Source organism: Tamandua tetradactyla, chromosome 2 (assembly GCF_023851605.1).
Source record: "Tamandua tetradactyla isolate mTamTet1 chromosome 2, mTamTet1.pri, whole genome shotgun sequence".
Taxonomy (NCBI): domain Eukaryota; kingdom Metazoa; phylum Chordata; class Mammalia; order Pilosa; family Myrmecophagidae; genus Tamandua; species Tamandua tetradactyla.
The window spans coordinates 55,447,033-55,472,641 of NC_135328.1; the positions used below are offsets into that span (position 1 = coordinate 55,447,033).

Below are 25,609 nucleotides of genomic sequence, written 5' to 3' on the forward strand. Positions count from 1 at the left end.
AAAACTCAAATTTAGAGAACAGCAGAAGCATTCAAAATTATCAGGAATAACCAGAAAGAACACTGTTTTGCAGTCTAATTTTAAAAACATAATCGTACCATTAAGAAAAATTTGTTCAGGGTTTGATATGGTCAAAATAGATCATACAATGTTTCTTGTAGTAGGTATAGTAAGCAGGTTATCAGAGTAAGTAGAGATCAAATAATTCTACTGAGTAGTGAAGCAAAGATATGAGTAAAACCAGAGATAGAACTTAGTATGAACGTATATTTTCTTCTATTAATTTTTGAGTATATAATGGTGTTCTTTCTTTTATAACAGCTAATACTAACAAAAATGCCTTTGAGTCTGGGGAGCATTGTACTTCTGCAGTAAGAAAGCACTTGACCTATTTATTTTTTCTGTTTGTGAAAAATAACATATATACAAAAAAGCAATAAACTTCAAAGCACACCACAACAATTAGTTATAGAGCAGATTTCAAAGTCTGGTATGGGTTACAGTTCCTCAATTTTAGGTTTTTCATTCTGGCTGCACAAAGACACTGGAGACTAGAAGAAATATCAATATAATTATTCAGGAGTCATACTCATTTGTTAAATCCTATCGTCACTTTGTTAACTCTACCTTCTCCTTTGATCTTTTATTTTTTATTGATATATATTATATATTCACATACCATGTAATCACTCAAAGAATACCAACAATGGATCACAACATCATCATACAGCTGTGCATCTGTCATCAGTCGACTTTTTTCTTTTTTTGTGTGTGAAAAATAACATATATACAAAAATACAATAAATTCCAAAACACAGTGCCAACAATTAGTTATAGAACAGATTTCAGAGTTTGGTATGTGTTACAATTCCACAATTTTAGTTTTTTACTTCTAGCTGCTCTAAGATACTAGAGATTAAAAGAATATCAATTTAAGGATTCAGCAATCATACCCATACTTAATCTTTCTCCCACTCTTTAAGGTATTGGGGCTATGACCATTCTTTTACATTTTGGAAGGGGCTGACAATAATAGGGGATAGGGGATGGAACTAGCTGATGTTCTGGAGAGGCTGGCCCCTCTACATTTCAGGACCGATCTGGTCCAGAGACCCATCTGGAGGTTGTAGGTTTCTGGAAAGCTACCCGACTGTATGGAAAACTTTGTAGAATTTTATACAATGCCCCAGGTATTCTTTAGGATTGGCAGGAATGGTTATGCTTGGGGTTACCTATGGGGTTTGGCAACCTATGATAGGTAGCAATGTCTACCTGAAGCTTATGCAAGAGTGACCTCCAGAGTAGCCTCTCGACTCTACTAGAACTCTCTCAGCTACTGATACCTTATTTGTTACATTTTTCCCCCCTTTCATATGTTGGTATTTTTATCAGAGATTCAATTTGCCTATTTTCACGAATGAAAAGTAGTAGTGGTTCATCCCTGAACATATGAGATATTTAACCAGAGATAGCAAGTCATGCATGTGAGCTTTAGGGAGAGGGTGGCATCTATAGTCCTCCAGTGCTCACATGTTAAACACTGTCAAAATATATCTCTCATGTTAAAAGACTATCAAATATAATTCTCAGCAACCTAGTGAATTAAACTTTCAAGCAAGATTAATTCAATCGCCCATAGAGCACATATGACAAGCAGCAAAAAAAAAAAACACAACACCCATGAACAGACTTCATCCTTAAAATCGTAAAATTAATTTGGGGCTTAATTAAAAATTTTAACAAAAATGCCTTCTATATACTTTTAGTTTAAATAAATGAACTGTCACAAAATACACATTAAATTCAACTCAAAAATATTAAGGACATTACCAGTTGTAATGCCCTTGACTTCGAACTGGAGTTTTAATAAGGCTGCATTCTGATAATCAAGATATACATCTGCTCATCCTAACCCCAAACAGTCTAAATCTTATTATGTTTTTTTAGCCAAAGAATGCATTGTTATAGAGGGGTTTTTATGATAAAAAATAAGTAGAGAGATTATGTTTTAAACCAAAACTTGCAAAAAAAATCCAGAAAAAGTAGTTATAGTTTAAAATCCTGTCCACTGCCCTTTTATTCTTGAATCCAGACATATGTGATTTTCTTTTAAATAGGGAAAACACCCAAAAACCCATTCTCATTAATTATTCATCTGATCATAATTAGCAGAGGAAAATTTATTTTTGCCACAGAAAGGAAGGGAAATTGAGAATCTAACAAGAAGTTTTTATGTGTTCAGACCTAGAAGAGAAAAAGCTAAGTTATCATCGGTCCCCTCCTTCTTAGAAACTTCAGGTAGTGATTTATTCTTAAGTTAAAGAACAAAATATAAGAGTAATTACATTATTTTCTCCACCTTTGTATATGTCTGAATTTTTTCATAATAAAAAGTTTAAAACATGTAATTGAGAAGAAGCCACAGGCTCTTGGAACTATTTCATAATTAAATTATAAAAGAAAACAAAACCAAGAACATACAAGTATAGGTGAACTACTTACCTCTTTAATTTTAGAAGCAAGTTCCTGCCTTTCTTTTGAAACTTCAGCAATTTTTTCATCCAATTCTTGCCTCTGGAAATAATTAGAATATCACCATTAAACTAAACTAAGCACTTTAAAATACTTTTCAGTGGAATGCCTCATGTTTAAAAGAGTGAGCCTATTTTATCAATGAAATCCTATTAACACAACTTTCTCTTTACTAGTAATATCCTGTAATGCTTTTTGTATCATTGCAAAGGATTCAGTTATGTCCTGTGTAGTAAGCATATGTTATTTTTGCCTGCTTAACATCCCAAACTTGGAGGACTGTCCTTCTACTGATTTCTAGCAGGTTTAAATGGCTGGCTGTCATATCATCTGGTCACAGTGACAGGCATATAAATACCGTTCTGGTAAAGTATACTACTGATTATCTTAAAAACAAGGATTGAACCTGCTTGCCCACCTTTGGACTAATCAGAGATCCTACCTGCAAGTGATGTATAGGTAACAAGAGAGAAAGACCACTTACTTCCCTAAGGCTCCTAAAGTGGAATGGTGAAGCCTAAAGATGCTGGCACTCAACAAGGAGTGGAGAAATGGTATCATCTGAGCCTCTGGATTCAGATATGCTGAAGGTAGTCTACTCCAGGACTTACCAGTTATATGAGTCAACAAATTTTCTTTTTGTATAACCTAATTTGAATTTGGTTTCTTTAATCTTCAAGTGAAAAAGGCCTATAGCTTTAATATAAGGCAAGGGTCAGGAAATAATATCTGTCAAATTCAAATCTCCATCTGTTTTTATAAATAAAGTTTTATGGAACAGAGGCACATCGATTTGGCTGCTTTACAACAGCAGAGGTGAGTAGTTGCAACAGAGATCATAAAACTAGTAAAGCCTAAAATACTTACTATTGGACCTTTAGAGAAACAGTTTGCCAATCTCTTCATTATTACTGTTTAAAAATGGTCATATACTTTGTATATAAAATATGACATTCTCCAATAAATGTATGGATCATTATAAATACTCACCAAACAGACTGTGTACTTATGAGATTTTATTTTAAAAACAGTAAAAAAAAAAAAAAAACCAACAACAAAGTCTTACATACCTGTATTTCCCTTCCACCTCGGCACAAAGCACGCTGGCGGGAAAGTTCATCCAGCTGATGATCTAGAAACTCCTTTCTTCTATGCATCTCCTGAACATGAGAAGGTAAGTCCTTTTCTATCAAATAAAAAAAAAAAAGGTACAAACATAGGCACATACAAGGAGAAGGAAAACTAGTTCTCAAAGTTAGACTATTTCTAGGATCTCCAAATTACCCTTAATTCCAAAATCATTTTTTACCATAAAAAGGAAAATCGATAACACTACTATGTACCTTATTAAGTACTTACTCATTCTGTGGTTAACTTGGCTATCCAAACTGAATTTTAGGACCTCATTATTAATAGACTTCTCTGGACCCAGTCGTACTAAATTTATATCTCCACAGTTTCCTATTGATAAAAGTCACACATAAAGCTTAGTAAGGATACTGCCAATCAATCCTGTCTCTGTACATAATAGCTATCTCTAAAGAAACATATACACAATTAGAGAAGGGAATGAACTTGAAATATTAATCAACTAGATACTAGCTTCTTATACATTATTCCTGGATTCCTCATAACAACCCCTGTATGGCAAGCATTTAACATTTCTACCTAATTAAAGCTAACGAAGTGACAAAAATAGTACATTACACAGCCAAGATTCTATTATACTATGTATCTCAAAATTATGTTTTGCAGAATATTTCCTGGTAAAATAAATTTGGGAAATATTAATTTCAAATAAAACCAGTTTCTTTCTTTTTTTTTAATACAGTTTTATTGCGATACACTCACACATCATACAGACCATCTAAAGTATACAATCACTGGCTCACAGTATCATCACGTAGTTATGCATACAAACTCATGATCAATTTGCAATTTTGTCATTACTCCAGAAAGGAAATTAAAATAAAAATAAAAACAAAACCCAAATCCTCCCATGCTGCTTAGCCTTCTCCCCTCTATCCATCCACTGACCAATAGTACTGGTGTGGTACATTTGTTAACTGTTAATGAAAGAATTATTAAAATATTACTGTTAACCACAGTCCATAGTTCGCAATAGGTATATTTTTCCCCATGTATTTATTTTTAATCCATATGTTTTACTTATTTGTCCATACCGTAGATAAAAGGAGCATCAGACACAAGGTTTTCACAATCACACAGTCACATTGTAAAAGCTCTATCATTATACAATCATTTTCAAGAAACATGGCTACTGGAACACAGCTCTACAGTTTCAGGAACTTCCCTCTAGCCTCTCTAATACACCTTGAACTAAAAAGGGGATATCTATATAATTCAACAGAATAATCTCCATGACAACCTCCTGACTCTGATTACAATCTCTCTGTCAATGATACTTTATTTTGTCTCATTTCTCTCTTCCCCCTCTTGGTCGAGAAGATTTTCTCAATCCCTTGATGCTGAGTCCCAGCTGGTTCTGGGATTTCGGTCCCATGTTAACAGGGAGGTTTACATCCCTGGGAGTCTTATCCCACTTAGAGAAGGGGAGGGCAGTGAGTTTGCTTGTCATGTTGGCTGAAAGAGAGATAGGCCACATCTGAGCAACAAAAGAGGTTCTCTGGAAGTGACTCTTAGGCGTAATTTTAAGTAGGCTTAGGCTATCCTTTGCAGGGATAAATTTCATATGAACAAACCCCAAAATTGAGGGCTCAGCTTACTGATCTGGTTGACCCCACTGCTTACGAGAATATCAGGAATTCTCCACATGGGCAGTTGAATTTTCCCCCTTTCTCACCATTTCCCCAAGGGGACTTTACAAATACTTTTTTATCCACTAAAACAGGTTTCTTAACCACGGAATTTTTTCAAAGACTTTTATGTATTAATAAATATTTAAGTTTCCAAAACAGACTCTTATTTAACCATAAAATCTTTTTTTTTTCAGAATACTTAAAATTTTTGAAAGTGTTCTATATCATATTCCTACTCCAGAATCTAAGGGACAGAGGATACTTAAGCGCTTGCATATAATAAATCTAAAAACTGTATACCTTATTTAATCTGCTTGTTTATTACCCAAGTTTTTATTTCAGGTTACTACATTTTAGAGATTAACTGACTAAAAAAATTTTCCCACAGCATCACTAAATTACAGCAATCATGCAGTGCTTATCAGTACTTATCCCGATCTGACAAATAACACAGTTATTTGTTTAGAGTTTTATCTTCCTTCACTGGAATTTTTTTTTTTTTTTTTACTTTGGTAGGCACCAGGAATCGAACCTGGGTGTAATGAACAAATGAATGAACTGCTTATTTATATCGTTATCTACAGCGTATCTTTGATTCTAGTTCTAGTCATTCTTCTAAATTTGAGGCCATCTACACTGGACAACATTTACTTGAGACTTTTAAATGTGCTGACTGACTTGTGTTTCTACCAAAGAGGTGGATGAGATTACCTGAAAATCCTCCCACTATAAACACGTAAATATATTCCATAAATTACAATGGCCATCCTTTAAACTACAGGTGTGAGCTCTTAAGAAGGTAAGAAAACATTTCTAGGGGTCAAAAACAAAGAGAAAGCTGAAAACTGAAGTTAAGAATTCCTGAGCTGCTGTCACTTTCCATGTGAACAGGGAAGGAGACAGTTGTCAGTCTCTAGGGGCTTAGGCGTCTTGTTTTGCTTTTTAAAATCAACATTATTGAGGTATAAACTACATCAAATAAACACAGAGATTTTTATGCTTTAGTTCTATGATCATAACAGATGTCAATATTGGCAAAACCACCATTCCAATCAAGATACAGAAATTTCCACAATAGGGGTTTAGATTTTAATGTCCACCAGAAAGCAGAGAGGCCTGGAAGAGGCAGAAAGTTGTAACAGAAGTTTATCTGTGTTGGTCATGTCTTGGCTGGGAAAAAAAGAAACTCCCCTTTGGTACTTTCCAACCAAGTGGATTTAGGAAACAAACATATAATACAGGAAATGAAAAACAGACCTAACCACAAACACAACTGAGGTTAAAATGAGAATACAATGGACAATTTTATGCCAATATCTTTTTTTACTGTTAATTCTAATAAAACAGCTTTTCTTTAAACTTTTTTATTGTATAATATAACATACATACAAAGCAAAGAAAGAAAAGAACAATTAATTTTCAAAACACTCTTTAACAAGTAGTTAGAGGACAGATCCCCAAGTTTATCATGGGCTACCATACCATTCTCTCAGATTTTCTCTTCTAGTTGGCTCCAGAACAATGGAGGCTAGAAGGAATATACAGATACATTTTTTATTGTCACAATTGACTTTTTTTGGCGAAAAATAACATATACGCAAAAAAACAAATTTCAAAGCACAGCACAATTGGTTGTAGAACAGATTTCGGAGTTTAGTATGGGTTACAATTCCACAATTTCAGGTTTTTACTTCTAGCTGCTTTAAGATACTGGAGATTAAAAAAAATATCAATACAATGATTCAGCAATCATACTCATTTGTTACCCCAATCTTCTTTGTATAACTCCACCATCAACTTTGATGTTCCTCCCACTCTTTAGGGCCACCTGGGCTATGCCCTTTCTAACCCTGCCATGTTGGAAGGGGATGTCAACAATATGGGGTGGGGAAATGCAACTAGATGATGTTCTGGAGAGGTTGGCCCCTCTAGGTTTTAGGGCTTATCTGGTCCAGAGACCCACCTGGAAGTTTGTAGGTTTCTGGAAAGTTACCCTAGTGTAGGGAACCTTTGTAGAATCTTACATATTGCCCTAGGTGTTCTTTAAGATTGGCTGGCATGGTTTTGATTGGGGTATGGCAAGTTATGATAGGCAGCAATATCTGTCTGAAGCTCGCATAACAGCGACCTCCACAGTAGCCTCTTGACTCTACTTGAACTCTCTCAACCACACTAATACACACTGATAACTTTTAAAATGAAAGACCAAGTGGAAATTTTTCTTAAAAAACATGAATTATCAAAACTCACTCAAACAAATAGAAAACTTTAATACATATACAACCACTAAAGAAACTGAAATGATACATAACAATTTACCCATTCTGTCAAAAAATACAAAACACTGGTAACAAATTCAGAAGCAATTTTACTAAACAAAGAATAGTCATGTCTTATAAAAAAACATTTCAAAGCATCAACAAAAAAAATTCTCCCCAACTCATTTTGTAAAGTCTGAGTAACTTCATTACTAAAACTAGACAAAGACATTATGACAAAGAAAAGTTATAGGCTGACTTCATTTAGGAACACTAATTGTAAAATCCAAAATAAAACATTAGGAATCCAGCAATGTATTAAAAAATGTTAATACATGACCAACTGGAGCTTATTCTAGGAATCACAGATAATTTAACAATAGCAAGGCATTGTAATTTAACACATTACAAATTAAAGAAGAAAAACTTCATTACCATTTGAACAAATGAAAAAAAAAAAGCATGCAATAAAATTCAATACCCATTCACGATTAAAAAAAAAAATTCTTAGCCACACTTTCCAGCTCTAAGAAAGTGTTCACCTGCGCAGCCAGGTCACATTTGTCTCCAATCCATGGAGGCATAATGCCGACCTGCTGCCACAGCTATACACATGCACACAAAGGACCCCATGCCTTAGCACAAACCAGGGTTACGCCCCACCCACCCCAGACCGGTGCAATGCACAGCTACATCCTCCCTGGCCACTGGGTGCCCACTTTCACAAGCATCAGTGTAACATCCTCGACCTGTGTCTATACCTGCTCTGAAACAAATCATCACACTGAGTGCCCCACCCCGTACCCTGCTACCTGCTGTACAACCATCCCACAAACACAAGGCCTCAGACGACTGAAAGAAATAAACTCCCAAAGTATATCAATCAAGATACTTACATGTCACAAAGCAGAAGATCACTAAGCAGATTACAATGCAGACAGATATAACCCTGCCTAATGTCCAAATTAAAACACCAGAGGAAACAAAGACGTTGGAACAACAAGTGAAGATGTGCATACAACTCTATTTAATAAAATAAGTGGGATAGCACATGACATGAAGATCAAGAAGACAGTAGAAGAGCACAAAAAGGAATTTGAAAGAATAAATAGAAAAATAGCGGATATCATGGAGACTAAAGACTCTGTTGACCAAATAAAAAACATACTAGAGGCAAACAACACCAGATTTGAAGAGACAGAAGAAAAAATAAGTGATATACAGGACAGAAATAACTGACTTCAAAGACTCAAAACAGCAAATGGCAAAAAGATGGAAAAAATTGAATTGGATCTCAGGGAAATGATAGATAAAACAAAGCACACAAATATAAGAATCACTGGTGTCCCAGAAGGAGGAGGGAGGAGTAAAGGGCTAGGAAGAGTAGCTGAGGATAATGGGGGAAAACTTTCCAAACTCATAAAGGACATAAATATACAAGTCAAAAAAGCCCAAAGAACTCCAAACAGAATAAATTCAAATAGGCCTTTCCCAAGGCGCATACTAATCAGTCTGTCAAATGAAGAGAAGCAGAAAATCCTGCAAGTGGCAAGAGAAAAACAATCTACTACACACAAGCGAAACCAAATAAGAGTTTAGATTACTCAACTGAATGTTAACGGACTAAACTTACCAATTAAAAGAAACAGATAGGCAAAATGCATTAAGAAACATAATCCAGCTATATGCTGAGACTCAATTTAGATACAAAGATACAAACAGACTGAAAGTGAAAGGACGGAAAAAGATTTTCCAGGCAAGTGGTAAGCAAAAGAAAGCAAGAGTAGCCACACTAGTATCAGCCAAAATAGACTTTAAATGTAAAGAAATCATAAGAGACCAAGAAGGACACTATATACTAATTAAAGGGTCAATTCACCAAGAAGATATAACTTCTTATAAATGTTTATGCTCCTAGTTAAGGAGCTCCAAAGTACATGAGAAAGACATTGGCAAAACTGAAGGGAGCGAAAGATGTTTCAACAATAATAGTAGGAGACTTCGATACACCGCTCTCCTCTATAAATAGAGCAACCAGACAGAAGATCAACAAGGAAACAGAGAAGTTAAATAACTTGATAAATGAATTAAACCTAACAGACATATATAGGTCACTGCACCCCAAAGCACAAAGATATACATTCTTCTCTAGTGCTCATGGGACATTCTCCAGGATAGATCAGATGTTGGGACGCAAAACAGGTTTTTATAAATTTAAAAACACTGAAATTATTCAAAGCATTTTCTCTGACCACAATGAAATGAAGCTGGATCTCAATAACCACCAAAGAATGAGAGCATTCACAAATATTTGCAGATTAAATAACACTCTTAAAAAATCAGTGGATCAAAGTAGAAATTGCTAGAGAAACCAGTAGCTATCTGGAGATGAATGAAAATGAGAATACAACTTATCAGAATTTATGGGATGTGGCAAAGGCTGTGCTGAGAGGGAAATTTATTGCCCTAAATGCCTATATTAAAAAACAAGAGCAAAAATCAAGGACTTAACAGCACACCTAGAGGAACTCGAAAGAACAGTAAACTAACTGCAAAGCAAAGAGAAGAAAAGAAATAACAATTAAAGCAGAGAGAAATGAATGGGAGAACAAAAGAACAACAGAAAGAATAAAACCAGAAGTTTGAGAAAATCAATAAAATTGATGGCCACTAGCAAGACTGAAAAGAAAAAGAGAGGATGCAAATAAACAAAATCAGAAATGAGAAGGGGTGCATTACCACAGACCCTGAAGAAATAAAAAAATCGTAAGAGGATACTATGAACAACTATATGCCAACAAACTAGTCAACTGAGATAAAGTGGACAAATTCCTGGAGACACACAAACAAGCTGCACCGACTCAAGAAGAAACAGAGGATCTCAACAAATCAATCACAAGTCAAGAGATTAAATCAGTCATCAAAAATTTTTCTACAAAGAAAAGCCCAGGGCCAGATGGCTTCACAGGGGAATTTCATCAAAAATTTGAAAAAGAACTAACACCAATCCTGATCAAACTTTTCCAAAAAACTGAGGAAAAAGGAACTCTACCGAACTCGTTTTATGAAGCTAATATCATTTTAATACCAAAATCAGGTAAAGATGCTATAAGAAAGGAAAACTACAGACCAATCTTCCTAATGAACATAGATGCAAAAATTCTCAATAAAATACCAGTAAATCGAATCCAACAACACAATAAAAGAATTATACACCATGACTAAGTGGGGTTTCTACCAGGAATGCAAGGATGGTTCAACACAAGAAAATCAACTAATGTAATAGAGCACATTAACAAATCGAAAGTGAAAAATCACACGATCATCTTGATGATGGTGAAAAAGCACTCAACAAAATTCAGCATCCTTTTTCTGACAAAAACACTTCAAAAGATAGGAATCAAATGATAAAGGGAATATATGAAAAACCAATAGTCAGCATCACACTCAATGGAGAGAGAGAGAGATTGAAAACCTTCCCCCTAAGATCAGGAACAAGACAAGGATTCAACATTGTGCTAGATGTTCTATCTAGAGCAACCAGGCAGGACAAAGAAATAAAAGGCATCCAAATTGGAAAGGAAGAAGTAAAACTCTCGTTATTTGCAGATGATACATTACTATACTTGGAAGATCCTGAGAAATCTACAGCAAAATTACTTGAGTTAATAAATTCAGCAAGGTGGAGGGAAATAAAATTAATGTGCAAAAATCAGTAACATTTCTATACATAAGAAATGACGTAGCTGAGGAGTCAGTTAAGGAAAAAATTCCATTCAAAATAGCAACTGAAAAAAATCAAGTACTTAGGAATGAACTTAAATAGGGATGTAAAGGACTTGTACACAGAAAACTACGTAACACTGCTAAAAGAAATCAAAGGAGATCTAAATAGGTGGAAAAGACATTTCCTGCTCATGGATAGGAAGGCTAAATATAGTTAAGATGCCAATTCTCCCCAAACTGATGTACAGATTCAACACAGTACCAATCAAACTGCCAACAACCTCCTTTGAAGATTTGGAAAAGCTAACTACCAAATTCATCTGGAAGGGAAAGAGACCCCAAATAGCCAAAAGCATCCTAAAAAAGAAGAATGAAGTGGGATGTTTAACACTCCCTGACTTTAAAACCTATTATAAAGCCACAGCGGTTAAAACAGCATGGTACTGGCTCCAAGACAGAAGCACTGACCAATGGAATCAAATTGAGAGTACAGAAATAGACCACCAAATATATGGTCAACTGATTTTTGACAAGGCCCCTAAATCCTCTGAACTGGGACAAAACAGTCTTTTCAATAATTGGACATGGAAGAACGGGATATCAACAGCCAAGAGAACGAAAGAGGACCCTTATCTTATACTCTACTCAAAAATTAACTCAAAGTGGATCAAACACCTAAATATAAGGTAGCTTCCTAAATTTTACACCCAAAGCACAAGCAACAAAAATAGATAAATGGAAATTCTTCAAAATCAAATGCTTATGCACTTCAAAAGACTTTGTCAAAAAGGTGAAGAGGCAGCCAACTCAATGGGAGAAAATATTTGGAAATCACATATCAGACAAAGATTTGCTTTCCTGTATATACAAAGAAATCATACAACTCAACAACAAAAAAACAAACAACCCAATTATAAAATGGGCTAAAGATATCAGCAGGCATTTTTCTGAAGAGCAAAGAAAGATGGCTCAAAAACACATGAAGATGTTGTGTTAATTTTTTTTAATTAATAAAAAAACAAAAACAAAAACAAACAAAAAAAACACATGAAGAGATGCTCATTTCATCGGCTATAAGGAAAAATGCAGATCAAGACTACAATGAGATACCACCTCAAATCTATAAGAATGGATGCTATTAAATAAACAGGAAACTATGAATGTTGGAGAGGATGTGGAGAAACTGGGACACTTATGCACTGCTGGGAATGTATAATGGTGTAGCCACTATGGAAGAGTGTTTGAAGTTTCCTTAGGAAACTAAATATTGAGTTGCCCTATGACCCCCAACAATAGCAGTACTTGGTATATACCTGGAAGAGCTGAAAGCAATGACACAGACATTTGCATATTCATGTTCATAACAGCATTATTTAATCGCCAAAAGTTGGAAATAAACAAAATGCCCATCAACAGATGAGTTGATCAATAAAATGTGGTATATACATACAACGGACTATTATGCAGCAGTAAGACAAAATGACGTCCTGAAACACATGACAAAATGGATGAGCCTCAAGGACATAATGCCAAATGAAATTAGCCAGACACAAAAAAGATAGCTACTGTATGATTCCACTTTTATGACCAGCATAAAGGTATAATCAGAGGTTTATAATAAAGAGATACATAGAGCTAGAGATAGGGGAACCGTTAGCTAATGAGGTTGAACTCCAATGTAAGGAAATAGATAGCAGTAAAAGTGGTTCTCTAGTGGGTCTGTAAGTAATATTACCATATTGAAGATAAATACGATCAAAAAGGGTTGTATAGACCTATGTGTCCCACTGATTAACACTAGAAATATGAATTAGCTATTGCAAGAATCACTTCAAAGATATGATTCTTATACAGAGTGTTTAAGTACAGGGTACAGGGGAAAACTGCTATTGCATGCTATGAGCTATGTTCAAATGGAAAGCATAAGCACTACCACAGCAACAGTAGAGGTAAATGATGGGGGAAGGGACAAGAGTTAAGAGGAGGTTTAGATTTCCTATTTAGTGAGGGTGTGTTTATTGGTTTGCTTTCTCTTGGGAACAATGAAATTGTTTAAAAAAATTGAGAATGTTGATGGACTGTGGACCTTGGGTCCTCTACATGATACCCAATGAATGAAGGTGGCTGAAGGATACACTGACAGAGAATTAGAGTGGCAAACGATGGTGTAAACTTATGAACGAAGGTCGTATTGCTACAAAAAAGAACAAAGTCGTGAGGTATGCAACGAAGTAAATGAACGTGTGGGACATTTAATGAGGGAAAAAAAGCCAGAAAACAAAAGAACAAGAATAGTGTGGTCATCTTTAGAAAATGCTTATAAGAAAACAGAGGCCTAGATTATAAGCCTTTAGAGAAGATACATTAAGTCTGAAGTGGTGATTATTATTTCTGGATTTCTGAGAGGCTGTTTTATATATATATATAACCTGATTAAGAGATAAGAATGAAGTTGAACAGGTTGGGGTTAAAGTAATTCAGAATATAGAGGTAAGGAAGACACTGCCTATATTTTAGAACCACACATACTCTCTGAGACCAAAGGAAGAAAGGTTTATTTGGTCTGGAACTGAAATTTTCTGTAGCACATAATCTAATTCAACCTATCTGTATAGATCATTTGAACAATCTAAACACAGGGAGCACAGAATAAGAAAGAGGTCCTTTAATCCTATACAGATCATGATAATGCCTGGATACATCCAACGTATATTAAGCAGATAATCAAAAAGTATTGAAGAGTCCCCTGAGGGATGGAAGAAAGAATATGGAACTATTAAACCTTACCATTAGGGAATCCCGATACCGTGTCAAACTTTAGGGACACCCAGATCAATAGGCCATGCCCTCGATCATGAGGCTTACTCTTGTGACACTTACGGAGACAGAAGAGAAGCTTAGACTACCTATAGGCATGCCTAAGAGTTACTTCTGGAGGACCTCTTGTTTCTCAGATATGGCCTCACCCTCTCTCTAAGCCCAACTCTGTAAATGAAATTACCCTCCCCTCTACATGGAACATGACATCCAGGGGTGAAAGTCTCCCTAGCGACATAGGAGATGACTCCTAGGGATGAATCTAGACCTGGCAACATGGAATCAAGAATTCCATCCTGACCAAAAGGGGGAAAAGAAGTGTAATTAACAAAGTATCAGTGGCAGAGAATTCAAATACAGTCGCGGCTACTCTGGAGGTTACTTTACACAAGCTTCAGTTAGACCTTGCTACCTATCATAACCTGCCAATACCCAACTCGGACCATTTCAGCCAATCCTAAAGAACACCTAGGGCAATATATAAAATTCCACAAGGGTTCCATTACTAGAGTGACTTTCCAGAAACCTACAGCCTCCAGATGGGTCCCTGGTCCAGATAAGTCCTGAAACCTAGCCCAGCCTCTCCAGAACATCAGAGAGTTCCATCTCCCTACTCCATATTAGTGACAGACCCTTCCAATATGAAAAATTTAGAATTGCCATAGCCCAAACACTCCTAAAGAGAGAGATGGAAAGAGCAAAGGTGATGCTGGAGTTATACAGAAAAGATAATTTAAGAAATGAATATGTATGCTGAATCATTAAATTGATATCTCTTTTACTTTTAGTCTCCAGTATTTTAGAGCAGCTAGAAGTAAAAACCTAAAAATTGTGGAATCACAACCCATATCAAACTCTGAAGTATGTTCTACAACTAATGTGGTGCTGTACTTTGAAATCTATAGCTTTGTTGTACATATGTAATTTTTCACAAAAAAAAGAAGGAAAAAAAAGTCAACTGTGATGATAAAAAAAATTAAAGCCCTCTAGTCTCCTATATTCTGGAATAGCTAGAAGGAAAAATATGAGAGAATTGTATGGTAGCCCATGACAAACTGTGGGATTTGTTCTGTAACTACTTGTTGAAAAGTGCTTTGAAAACTATTGCTTTTTTATTTTTTTGTCTTATATATATATATGTTATACTATACAATAAAAAAAGCTAAAAATTAAAAAAATAAAATAAAAAACTAATAGAAGAAAATGTAGTATAATATAGAATACAGTAGTGACTTCATGGAAAAATATTTCTTCATAAAGACCCCATTACTGGGGTCATATATTATAAAGCAAAAACAAAACCAAACAAACAAAAAAAAACCTCCAAACTCCTTGCAAACTATAACGATAAATAAACTTCTTTAACCTGATAAAGGATATAACCAAAACCCAGAAATAAACATCATACTTAATGGTGAAATGTTCTAGGCATGGAACTACACTACGCAAACAGGGAACCCAAAATTAAACTGTGGACTTTAATTAATAGTACAATTATAAAAATGTGCTATCATCAATTGTAACCAGTGTTCCACACTACTACAAGGTATTGGTGTTGTGGCATATGGGAATCATGCATTTTATGCATGACTGATCTGCAAAACGAACAGCTTGTCTAATAAAGGATGGGGGTGGAGGGGAAGTGAATGAAAGGTGTAAAAAAAAAAAAAGATGTTCCAGGCATTTCCTTAAAGGACTCCCAGGATATCAAAGGAAGTAGTTTGAAGAAATGAAAATGTAAGTAATGAAAAAGAAGGGAAAAAGCTCTCTTTACTCACAGAGGATAGGGTATTTATTCTCTCTCTCTCAAACAAAACAAAACAAAACGGAGCTCCCAAACTTCACTTGCCTCATTCTAGTCCCAGCCCTGTCATGTAGCCAATATATACCTGAAAAGTACTTAATCTCATTCAATCTTGGAAAGGCAAGTTAAAACAGGAGATACCACTGCACAGAATAGTACCTTCTACCCTGGTCCTGGGAGCATATATTGGTATAAACACTTTAGAGAATAATTTGGCAATATCTAGAAAACTAAAGAGGTGCAAACCCTTTCACCCAACAATTTTACTTCTAGGTATACATTATACCTGTGTTTTTATAGCCTCTTTTGATCTTGTCCTATAGTATGAAGTACACTTGACATCGAAACCCAGTATACTCATACTTCACAACTGAAATCAGTTTCACAAAACAATGCTTACTTTTACTACCTGCAACGTACTCTGGTCTTTTCTATTCTTTTCTGTTGTATTTTATCTTTCTAAAGTATACTGGGTTGTGGTCACCCTAAACTGATTTTAGAATCAACTAATTAATCTTAACCCACAATTTGAAAAGCATTGCCCTAAAAAGCTGCATGTATATACAAGATATGAATAAGAACATCGTGCTTCAGCATATTCCTTTTAACTGTTATACAATATATTATACATAACAATTCATTTATCCATTGCAATTGACATTTTTTACTTGCATTGGAGAGATATACATCTGTGTAAGAATGTCCACTGCAACATGGTTTGAAATGACAAAAAATTGGAAAGAACCTAAATTTCCATCAAAACAATGACTAAATTGTACATGCATGAAATGAAATATCATATAGCAGTTAATATGAATGAAAAGAGCTATTCGTAAAAATCCTAAATCTCCTAGGCCTAATTGAGTGGGAAAACAAATTGCAGACTAACAATATACTATAAGTTTTAAAAGGCAAACAAATTTTTTATGTAGATAATACATACGTATGTAGTAAAAGAAAAAATGGGTGTGATACCCCAGAATAAATCTGACATGTCCCAGCCTCCCTTAGCTGGATGTGGCTGTGTAAGTTCTGGCTAAGAGGTGGAAGTATATCCGGCAGCTTCTAAGAACCTCCCTTAAATGATAACTAGTATACCCCTTTGCCCTTTCTTTGTCTTTTCCTAATGCTTGCTGGACATTACTGGAGCTGGAGCAGTCAGCTCTGTCCATAAGGTGCACTAAAGGAATGGAGGCCATACATGGATTGAGCAACAAGATGGAAGGAGCCTGGGTCTCTGAAGACTAAAGTATAGTCACCATACCAGCCCTGGATTGCCTACCTCTGGATTTTTGAGTAAGAAAAAAATATACTTATATCATATTTAAGCCACTGTACTTGGAGTCTCTATAATCAGCAGTCAAATCGAATCCTAACAGATAGAAGGCATCATAAAGGTACCTGGTGGGTAAGATATGACATGCAAGCTTGGAAAAGTCTAACTCAAAGCCATAAACATACCACCCAAGGTAACAAATTATTAAACATCTTCACTCAAATATCCTAAATCATCTATGGCAATGCTCTTCACCACTATATAAATTCTACTATAATTTTTGTTTACACTTATAGTACATTTAACATCTCTATACTTCAGTTTCCCCACCCATAGCATTGGGGATACTCAATGAACAAATCAAAACCATTGCCACCCTTATGGAGCTTATTATATTTTAGCTATACTGAAACATCTGAGGTTCTCTTGCTTCTACTTTTTATTTATATTCATCTCTCCAGAGTGTTCTCTTCTTCCTCTTTCTGTGGCTAACTCCTAACTGCTGTTCAGGTTTCATCTTACACATCAATTCCTCCAAAAGCCTCCCGTAAACTTCGAATGATTGAATCAGGGCACCCTCTTACCATTCCTGTTTTACTCCCTATAGAATGTATCACTCTGTAGATAACTGCCCCACACCTACCCACTTCTCTCATTAGACCATAGTCTCCTAAAAGGCACTGCTTTTTTTTGTTCACTGCTGAAACCTTAGTATCTAGCAGAGAACCTACCACAGTGTAAATGTTCAATAATATTTCCTAAATAAATCAATGAGTACATATGTGTCACAGCCTCAGGGACAAGTTAATCCCAAGATCAGCTTGCTATGTGTCATTCAAAGCTGCCCACACTAAACACTGAAAACAAAAATAAAATATATTAAAAATGCACTAAAAAATCATACCTAAAGGATTCTTCTTGTCTTTACATTTTTCTTTGAATTCGAGGATAATTTTTTTCATAAGTTCATCAACAGCTGCATTGGAAGGTGCACACACAAGGACACGGTTTTGTTTGATTTTGGCATTGGAGTTTTCATCTGAATATCCTTTTCTCTGGTTCTACAATTTGTCACACACATATACCATTAAAAAAAAATGTGATGAGCTCTATTATGCAGGTTTAAAGTTTCTCTCTACTTCCATGTATTTTCAAAAGTTATCATAAATAAAAGAATCTATAATTTTACACTATTAAACTACTCATATAAAATTTTGTAATAACTGCTCTGAGCCACACTTATCATCCACCTATTTTTAAATCTATACTTAATCAAACCAAAATGCAGCCCAGGAATATATTCAACACTGCTTCCTGGCATTAGACATGACATACAATGAAGCCAGAAAATGATTATTCTAGCTCTTAGGATCTGTTTTTGAGCAAAAAAGTGTTTTCTGCTCTTTTCACTTCTTTTTTTTTAATACATGGGCAGGCACCAGGAATTGAACCCGGGTCCTCGGGCATGGCAGGCAAGCACTCTTACCTGCTAAGCCACCGTGGCCCGCCCTCTTTTCACTTCTTATAACCCTCCCTTCCCTTGCCACAGTTCCATACAATAACAATATCAAAAATATATACAAAAATGAAGATAAAAATGTACTTTAATACTAATTACACATATCAGTTAATTCAAGAAAAGTAAAATAAAACCATGTACCCAATTAAGAGCACTGATGCCATGCCCTCTCTCATACTCTACCTCTGTCAGTAGGCGGTATAGTAGGCCAACAATAGTTTTTGATTTTCCTGTTCCAGGTGGTCCATGAATCAGACAGATTTTGGCAACTGATGGTGAGTGTTTTACCATGGCATAGGCAGTTTCTATTGCTTTCTTTTGGTCTTCATTGAAATCTCTTAAGTAGTCAATCTACATAAAAAGCATTAGTGAGAATGGTATTTCTGTTGTGGCATGTGAACGGAATATAATAAAAAAAAATTCTGATCTGTATAATCAGCCAGAAGCTTTGGTTATGGTTAGGCAAGACCTCAAACTGATCTTTAATCTAAAAACCACTTTCAATATGGGAAAGAAAGTTAATTACTGTAACTGTATTTTTGCTTGTGAGTCTTACAAAGAAGGTCACCCTAAACTGCATTTAATTTTCTTCTACCTATTCTTTTCATTATAGTTAATTCTTTCCTCAGACTGTCAAAACTACATTCCCAGACATAGTGAAAGAGCAAGGACCCTGGGGTCAGATCTATGTCTAAACCTCAGTTTAGAGGTTTCATCGTAAACAACTGGCTGGAAGGAAAAGTAGGGAAAACAACGCTAGAAGATTCAGAAAGTAAAACGGAGATACATTTAACAGGGTTCTAGAGAGGATGGCAATAACTCTGAACTTTATTCCAAGTTAGGTGGAAAGCTGATGGACAGCTTTGTGCAAAGGAGTGATATGCTCTAAATCTCACTTATAAACCTCCATTTTACAATCTAGCTTATTTCAGTCTCAGATTTTTTTCATCCCTTAACTCTTAGATTACTTAAATGGTGAGAATTCATTAAGATAATAACGCACATGACAGCTCTAGCACATAGTAGTGATTCAAAACAATTAGTTTCCTTTGACTTTCTCTGGGTTACAGACAGTTTGTACTGTGATACAATGTGATACAAAATGACAACTTCATCTTCACATCTGCAGCATTACTAGTCAATTCTCCATTTATCATTCAAATGCAAAATTAACTCCATTATCCTACTTCTAAATTATAATCACTTAAACATTTAAGCAGGATGCTGACCTAACATTTGACATTGTTCTTCACGTATCCTTTCAATTCTTTACTGTACTGCACATTGTTCTGGGGTAAGCTAATCTAATTATTATTTTTTATATTTTGTAGTATTAAAAGCAAACACACTCTAAAGAAAACTAAGCACTAAAAACCACTGCACACTGCACTTCAGAGAGAATGTTTCATTCTAGTAGACATGCAAGAGGTTAACAGCTATAAATATAAAAATGTTTTAACATGCCTACATGAAATTTTCTGACTTTCCTGGTTATTATATAATCATTACTCACAATTCTTTCAGACGTTGTAGTTAGCAAATCTTTTGTACAGAAGTCCATGGGATTTGGATTCAGAATAGCTCTAGCCAGTTGGTTCCGACCACTCAACAAAGACATGGCTTTCAACTTCCTTTGTGTAGTTACCAGAGAACTGATTACAATACATCTCACAAGTTCATTTAAATTAACTGGCAAATTGTCTTGAGTCTGAATGGAAAGGGAACACTCAGATCTCCCATTACGTACTATTATCAAGAAGAAGAAAAAGTAATTCCAGTTACTAGAGAATACTGTGTCCAGTTTAAAAGTGTATTTAGAATTAAGTATTTTATAACAGGGTTTTCTGCATATTATTTAAATAATTCATTTAACAAATATTTACTGAATGCCTCCTAAGAACCAGGGAATGTTCCTGACCTTAAGAAGCTTATTTTCTAACAGAAGCAGGCAGATAACCAAACAAACATGAAGGATGGTGATAAGGGCTATGAAGGAAGCAGAATAAACAGGTAAGTGATAAGGGAGTATAAAAAGTATTATTGTAGATGGGACGGTATGCTGGTTTGAAAGGATTTTTGTATCCTAGAAAAGCCATGTTTTAATCCTTATCAATTAAGGACTGATTAAGAAAGGGTGGGAGCTACCCTTTCTTTTAATCCTTATTCAGTACTATACGTTAGAAACTTGATTAGGCTATCTCCATGGAGATGTGACTCACCCAATTGTGGGTATTAATTTTTTAATAGAGGGAGATGTGATTCCACCTATATCAGGTGGGTCTTGATTACTTTACTGGAATCCTTTAAAAGAGGAAGCACTTTGGAGAAAGCTGGAGAATGACGAGACAGCAGAGACAAGAGAACTAGATAGAGTCCATCAGCCAGCAACTTTTGGAGATGAAGGAGAACGTCCCTTGGGAGCCTCATGAAACAAGAGGCCTGGAGAGGAAGCTAGAAGACGTCGCCATGTTTGCCACGTGCCTTTCCAGTTGAGAAAGCCTGAACTTCATTGGCCTTTCTTGAGTGAAGGTAACCTCTTGTTGATGTCTTAATTTGGACATTTTTATAGACTTGCTTTACTTAGGACTTTTTCTTGGCCTTAGAACTGTAAACTGGCAACTTCTTAAATTCCCCCTTTTAAAAGCCATTCCATTTCTGGTATATCGCATTCTGGCAGCTAGCAAACTAAACCAGATGGACAGAGAAGATCCTTATGCTGTGATAACATTTGAACAGATTCTTGAAATAGTTAAGTAAGCCATGCTCATATCTGGGAAAAGTGTTAATGCAGAGAATCAGGAGCATCAAAAACCATGAGGCAGGGATGTGACTAAAGTATTTTAGGAATAGGGGAAAGGGTAGTATGGCTGAAAGGAAAAATAGGGAGAAGAGTACTAGCAGAGAGTAAAATGGAGATACATTTAATAGTGCTCTAGAGACCATGGGAATAATTCTACACTTTATTCTGAGTCAAGTGAATAGACAGTTTTGTGTAGAGAAACAGGCTCTGACCTATATATTAAAAGAATCAGGGTGGGCCACGGTGGCTCAGCAGGTAAGAATGCTTGCCTGCCATGCCCGAGGACCCAGGTTCAATTCCCGGTGCCTGCCCATGTAAAAAAAAAAAGAATCATGCCCGCCCCTCCCCAAATGAAGAATAAACCATAGTGGGAAAAGTACAGAAACCAAAAGATAATTTGTAAGCCTACTGTAGTAATCTAGATAAAAGCCAATGGTAGCTTAGATGAGTATGCAGTAGTAGAGGTGGGAATTAGATTTTGTACATACTGCAAAAAAAAGTCAGCAGGATTTGCTAATGAATTAGATACAGAATGTGAGAGAAAGAATTTGCTAATGAATTAGATACAGAATGTGAGAGAAAGAATTGATCAAGGATGATACTGCATGTTTTGGCCTGAACAATGGAGGGCACACTCACTGATGGGGAAATGTAGAAGGAAGAACAGGTATCAGATGGAAAGTTGAGTGTTCAGTTTTGGACTAGTTGGTTTGAAAAGTCTAACAGATCTCCAAATGGAGATATTAAATAAACAATTGGATATCTGAGAATTTCAAGGAAGGAGTCTGTCATAGAAACATAAATCTGGCAAATGTGATCATTTTAAAAAACCAAGAACACAGATTAAACCACACACATTCCTGTTGCAATTCTTTAAATGCATTCTACACAAAAAAACCTGATCACACTAATAATCACAGAACACTTACAATGAAGTGCGCTATTTTTAAGATGTGATGTAAAAGGGAAGGAATACTGAAATCATGTTCTCTTCACATAGCTGAGACTAAGAAAGTAGCAAAAGTCAAGAAGGCAACATGGCATATAAAAATAAACAGGGACTTTAAAGACAAATAAAAGTAGGTTTCGGGTGGGCCACAGTGGCTCAGCAGGCAAGAGTTCTTGCCTGCCATACTGGAGACCTGGGTTCGATCCCCAGTACCTGCCCATACAAAAAAAAAAAGAATGTACTAAAAAGTAGGTTTCAATTCTGGACTGGTCATTTTTACAACTGAGGATGATCTTGGATAAATTATTTAACATCCCTTAGCCATGGTTTCCTAGTGGAGCAGAAAATAAGTACTTTCTACTTCCTTCTAGGGCTTTTGAGAAGACTAAAAATGTACATAGGAAGGACAAGGCACATTGCCCATGGGTACCCAGGAAATGCTCATTAATTCAATCTACCATTAATTTTATTATTATGTTACTTAGGGAGACAAGACTTTACAATGGGAGCAATGGAAACAGGAGACCCCTCAAGATACCTTAAAATGAATTACATGTTTGGTCTTTTCATTAGTAATTAGCCCCTAAAACAAGGCAGGAATGTGATTTAACATGTAACAAATTTATGGTTTTCAAACTGTTTTATAACAAACACAATGACAGATGAAAATACATACCAGGAGGAGAGGACTACAACTAAAGAAAGCTTTTAAATCAAAGGCTAAATAATGGAGCCTTTTTCAAAAGTCTAAAAAGTCTAGAAAAAGGGCTCTGAACAACAAGTAACCAACATAAACTCACTTCCGGTAAATGCATAGCAAATACATCATCAGTAAAGCACAACTTGGAGGGAAATTAGGAGATAAGCTGTCATGGTTAGGTTCATGAGTCAACTTGGCCAAGTGGTGGTACCTGTTTGTTTGGTTGGGCAAGTGCTCGTTTGTCTGTTGCTATGAGGACATATCATAGAATTAAATCATGATCATGTCAGCTGCATCCACAGCTGATTCCCTTTGTAATCAGGCAAATGGAATGTCTTCTGTGATGAGTGATGCTTAATCTAATCACTGAAAGCCTTTTAAGGAGGATTCACAAGAGACAGGCTCTCTACCTGCTTCGGCCAGTGAGCCTCTCCTGTGAAGTTCATCCAGATCCTCCATCGGAACTGTCAGCTTCACAGCCTGCTCTACGGATTTTGGACTCTATGTTTCCATGGTTACATGAGAGACTTTTACATATTTTATACTACGGATATTTCCTGTTGATTCTGCTTCCCTAGAGAACCCTAATACATAAGCTTACTCTAATTTACATGATAGACTTTTTTCCAATGCCTCCTTATTTACTTACAGACTGAAGTGCGTCGAAATTTATGAATATAACCACAGTGATATTCATGGTAGTCTTGTATGTGGTTTCCTTCTGTATCTTTCTTCTCTCCATTTAGTTTTTCAGGAACCAAAAACACCAAATCATTTTCCTTTGGATGAAGTTGCTTAGCCAATTCACATTCCTTAAGATAAACTATGAAACAGTAAGAAGTCAGCATTATCTAACTCTAAAAGAAATATTTTAATTACTTGGTATAAAGAAATTAAACCCTTGTATTAAGTTCAAGTAACTACATAGCACTAAAGGACTATATATACTTTAAATAGGCAGTCTAAATCAACAAAAAATTTCAAATACTGATCATAAAGTATAACAGAATTTTTCTTAAAATTGCTGAAAGGCAAAAACAGGTTGAATGGCTAACACATTTTCTTTTCTTAATGTTTATTTATTTTTTAATCAAGAGATTCTCTTTTTTTCCCTCCACTTTCAAAATTACAGAAGTTAAAATCTCAGGAGAAAATCCAGTAACAGATCCAAGTATGTTAAGAAGTTCTGAACCTACTGGTGGCATGTAAAACAAGAGGAGAAGGAAGTATAGGGAATAAATAAACGGGGCTGGGAAAACAGAGCAAGCACTGGAATAAAAAAGTTCAGTACCAACTGTCAAATTCAGCAACAATGTATCAAACTAAGTACTGAGACTTGGTGGAGTGAACCACTAACTCAAAAAAGCTAGACAAAGGTTTTTAAAATGTAACTTGTAAGAAATACCTGAAAGCTCAGAGAGCTAAAAGAACAGTAAGAACTACCAGGCTGAGAACCAAGAGCTAATACAACAGTGAAGAACTACTGGATTGAGATCCAGGAGAATATGGGAATCCAAAGCGTCAGCTCATACTCCTAGGGACATTTGAACTATGTAAGAAGTGACAGTCAAGCAAAACTATACTGACAGAAAACAGATCACCTGATTGAAAAAGGCTAAGAATGGGGAAGATGATAAACTGCAGAGGTACAGGAAACTTTTTATGATGGAAATATTCTACATATGTTAATTGAAGTGGTGGTTATATGACTGTACATATTTGTCAAACTCTAAATTATGCATTAAAATGAGTGCATTTTACTTTATCTATAATTATACTTCTATAAAGCTGATTTTTAAAAAGACAATTAAAAACACCATGCATTCCAAGTAGGTGAAAACAATGGCAGCTGCCTATGTCCACAGCTTACAAAATTTCCTCCAAAAATAATATAAAGCAGAGTTTCAACAACCTCAGCACTACTGACACTTTGGGCTAGATAATTCTTTGTTGTGATGGGCTGTCCTGTGCATTGTAGGATGTTTAATAGCATCCCTAAACTCTACCCACTACATGCCAGTAGTACTTCTGCAGTTGAGACAACAAAAAACGTCTCCAGACATTGCCAAATATCCTCTAGAGAGCAGAATCTACCCCACTGAGAACCACTGATATACAGTAACAAGAAGAAAAAGTAGATCTACATAAAAACCATGTCCTAAATGTTAAAATAAATTTAGTTTGAAATGCTAGTGATCAATGAAAGGGAGGGGTAAGGGGTATGGTATGTATAATCTTTTTTTTTTCTGTTTTTGTTTTACTTCTTTTTCTGTTGTCTAATTTTATTTCTTTTTCTGAATTGATGCAAATGTTCTAAGAAATGATCATCATGATGAATATGCAACTATGTGATGATATTGTGAATTACTGATAACTATGTAGAACAGAATGATCATATGTTAAGAATGTTTTTGTTCATTTGTTGTTAAATTTTTTTAAATTAATAAT

General features: G+C 35.5%; 1 protein-coding gene across 1 annotated transcript in view; it reads right to left on the minus strand.

Moving 5' to 3' along the window:
- The window catches only part of SETX (senataxin), a 124,795-nt gene that overhangs the window by 51,462 nt on the left and 47,724 nt on the right, over positions 1-25,609 (minus strand). The window contains 7 exon segments of the mRNA XM_077147312.1: positions 2,503-2,574; positions 3,603-3,718; positions 3,892-3,993; positions 18,098-18,254; positions 18,896-19,063; positions 20,226-20,458; positions 23,811-23,984. Coding sequence (XP_077003427.1) covers positions 2,503-2,574; positions 3,603-3,718; positions 3,892-3,993; positions 18,098-18,254; positions 18,896-19,063; positions 20,226-20,458; positions 23,811-23,984 — 1,022 coding nt within the window.